The following is a 2,926-nucleotide window of genomic DNA, read 5'->3' as shown; positions in this document are numbered from 1 at the left end:
TTCATGAGCATTCAGTTCAGTTCAGTTCAGTTCAGTTCAGTTCAGTTCAGTTCAGTTCAGTTCAATTCAGTTCAGTTCAGTTCAACTCTAAAGAACAGGGCCTAATTGTTAAATTTCTAAATTAGGAATGTCCCCACAATTATTATATTGTCTCTCTTCCCATTAAATAAAGTTTGGTCCCCACACCCTCTCTCATTCAATTAAAAAATACCCCACTAACTCATATCACTTCTACTTTTTCAATAAAATAACCATTGATAACCAAATAATCACTTAACACCCAAAATTGTGTGCAAAGTTAAGTGTAACAAGTAATGTGAGACGAAGGTAATATTTAAAAACCCTATATATAAATATTTTTTTAATACATGTGCTTGGCACATGACTACATGGGGGGTACATTAGCAATAGATGGATATACCCCGGTATAGTCATTACATATATTACATAGTAACTCTTTATATCACATATTTACTGTAATACTTATATAGTTATTATTTAAAATCGCCAAATAGCCGTCACGTGATTGATACACATGTTGCGCAGCCTAAATTACTCGGTTTCCCTGGTTCACGCTAAGTCAGCGTGGACCGGGTTTATAATAGTGTTTATACTATCTCACGGGCCCCACTCTCACCTATTTTTTTTTTTTTTAATAGGTAAGAAGAAGAGACCCTAACTGAACCAGCACCTAGCACAGGTTAACCAGCCCAGCTCCGCAGGTCATCGCTTGAGCCACTCCCAAGCATTTCGCAGATGATGGGGCTCGAACTTGTGACCTCCAAGTCACAAGGTGAGTTCCCCACCAACTTATGTTGGTCCTCTCACCTATTTATTACGATGTATTTTTTTATCTTACCTTTTGCATCCTTTGAATACTTTAATACTCCACTGTCTTTTATTACAAACTAGACTATGTCTCGTGCATGCACTGATATTCTAAAATTATTGGACTAATTTTTTATAATATAATTGACTGAAATATTTCTCTCCCTAAAGTTCGAAGTATGCAATTTCCATCACACTGCATATTTTTTATGCTTGATATGCTGATTTGACCAAAAAAATATTCGACATATGATTAAACTAAAATATTGAGTAAATATATAATCCATTATTATTATGTGGCATATATTATTTTCATAGTTTATAATCCAATATTTTTTCCATACATAAATCGAAAATAAAATAAGGATATAAAATAATAATAAAGTTTTTGGCGGGATCAATCTGTGTGCCGGTCAAAGTGCAAAATAACCGTTAAAAATTACTCGATCCCTACTTCATAACATAAAAAGTTACCTCGAGATGCAATTAATTTATTATACAAGCGAAATTCTCTAGTTTTTTCTGGTGAATGAACACTATTTGATAGAAAGGAAAGGAGGACTCATTGCAAGCCAAGGCCAGTGCGTGCACATTTACTGCACAAGACCTTTTGCTCAAGTTTCTCTCTTATAATCTTGTTTGACCAAATTCATAAGGTCAATCAAGTTTAATGAGTTTACGCATGGTAAGACGTCGTAGATCTTGTCCTAAGGAAACTTTCGTTAATTCATTGGTTAAGAAAATATTTTCTGCATTTAGAAACTACTATATGGTATAATATCATGGTTAATGTGAATTGATCAGGTCAATGTAGCAATATGAACATTCAAGATTTGTTAGGAAATCGATCCATCAATCCTTTGACATGGAAAGAGTAACAAAAAGAAGAAAAACAAGGACAAAAAGAATATGAACTTGATCAAATTAAAGTTCACAGACAAAGAAAAAGAAAATGTATATGGTGTTTAGGATCTAGATAACTCGGTGAAGAGATGGTATCCTGAAATGAGGGATGCTGATGCAACAGAGAAGAATGCCAGAAAACACATAGCCACTGCCGCCGATTCTTTCTCAACGATTGGATTTATATATCCCATATTCCTCATTGCACTTGTACTCATCCCTCCTGTTGATGCTGCTGATATCAGCATGTATGCCATTACCTGTAAATAAACAAAAAAACAATTATTACCAAATTAAGTAGAATACATCTATCAATAATTAATAAGCATGTTTGCATGCCAATAATTACCTGATCTCCAATAAAATCAATCCAGACCACTATGTCTGATGATATGACATCCTTTCCAGTGCGAAGTTCATGACCTTTTATTCCAACTTGACTTGCTGTGTATACCATTGTTATCAATGCTATGGCAAACAAGTAACTGCATGATAATAAAGCACTATTGTTAAATGGAGATAAACATTAGGGACAGAGAGAGTATATTATTTATTATAAAGAATTAATTACCTGGTAGACTCAACTAGATGGAAGCCAGGGACAACAGCCACGATTATGAAAGCTAAGAAAGAGAAAAGCAAAGCGCATGCCCTTAAAACCAAAACTAACACACCCTTCTTCATCCAATCCTCCTTTCTCCATTGCTGAACATCTGATAATCCCCGGAAATGCGATTCCGGCCTCACTTCTTTAGCCCCGTCCTCCAGGTCATCGCTTCCTGGCGGTCGTGGAATCTCCGTCTGTTTCTCTGGTTGCTGCATTATTTTGTTCATATACACTAGCTTAATTGTATTTAACTAGCTAATAAGAGCCTTAGCTTGGAGAAAATTAGATAGAGTTGTTGAAATAGAATGGCTTTTTTATGATTCTTATATATTATATATTATGGAATTAATTTGACGTAAACTTAGATTAGCTAGAGGAGCAAAAAGCTGTCACGAAGCTGTTCTTAAGAGTTGAGGGACCTATGAATGTAAGTAGTGGCGAAGCATTAATATGTGTTAATTAAATTACTTGATCAAATATTCGGCAGATTTTTCATTGAATATGTGTTAGTGTTGCATAACAAAATATATTATCATCCCTACTCCCTAGTCAACAATTACTACTAGTGACGATAGTTTAGGTATGACT

General features: G+C 34.7%; 1 protein-coding gene across 1 annotated transcript; it reads right to left on the bottom strand.

Moving 5' to 3' along the window:
• Positions 1 to 1,606: 1,606 nt before the first annotated feature.
• On the bottom strand, positions 1,607 to 2,724 carry LOC110793138 (CASP-like protein 4B1). Its single transcript, XM_021997978.2, has 3 exons — positions 2,303 to 2,724; positions 2,081 to 2,216; positions 1,607 to 1,991 (listed from the first exon to the last, which is right to left on the bottom strand). Exons 1-3 carry the CDS (start codon positions 2,563 to 2,565, stop codon positions 1,794 to 1,796), a joined length of 597 nt encoding a protein of 198 aa, XP_021853670.2. The 5' UTR covers positions 2,566 to 2,724; the 3' UTR covers positions 1,607 to 1,793.
• Positions 2,725 to 2,926: the final 202 nt, after the last annotated feature.

Source organism: Spinacia oleracea, chromosome 5 (genome assembly GCF_020520425.1).
Source record: "Spinacia oleracea cultivar Varoflay chromosome 5, BTI_SOV_V1, whole genome shotgun sequence".
Classification (NCBI taxonomy): Eukaryota; Viridiplantae; Streptophyta; class Magnoliopsida; order Caryophyllales; family Amaranthaceae; genus Spinacia; species Spinacia oleracea.
The sequence above is the reverse complement of the archived record's forward strand: the minus strand, read 5'-3'. Positions and strand labels throughout refer to the sequence as shown.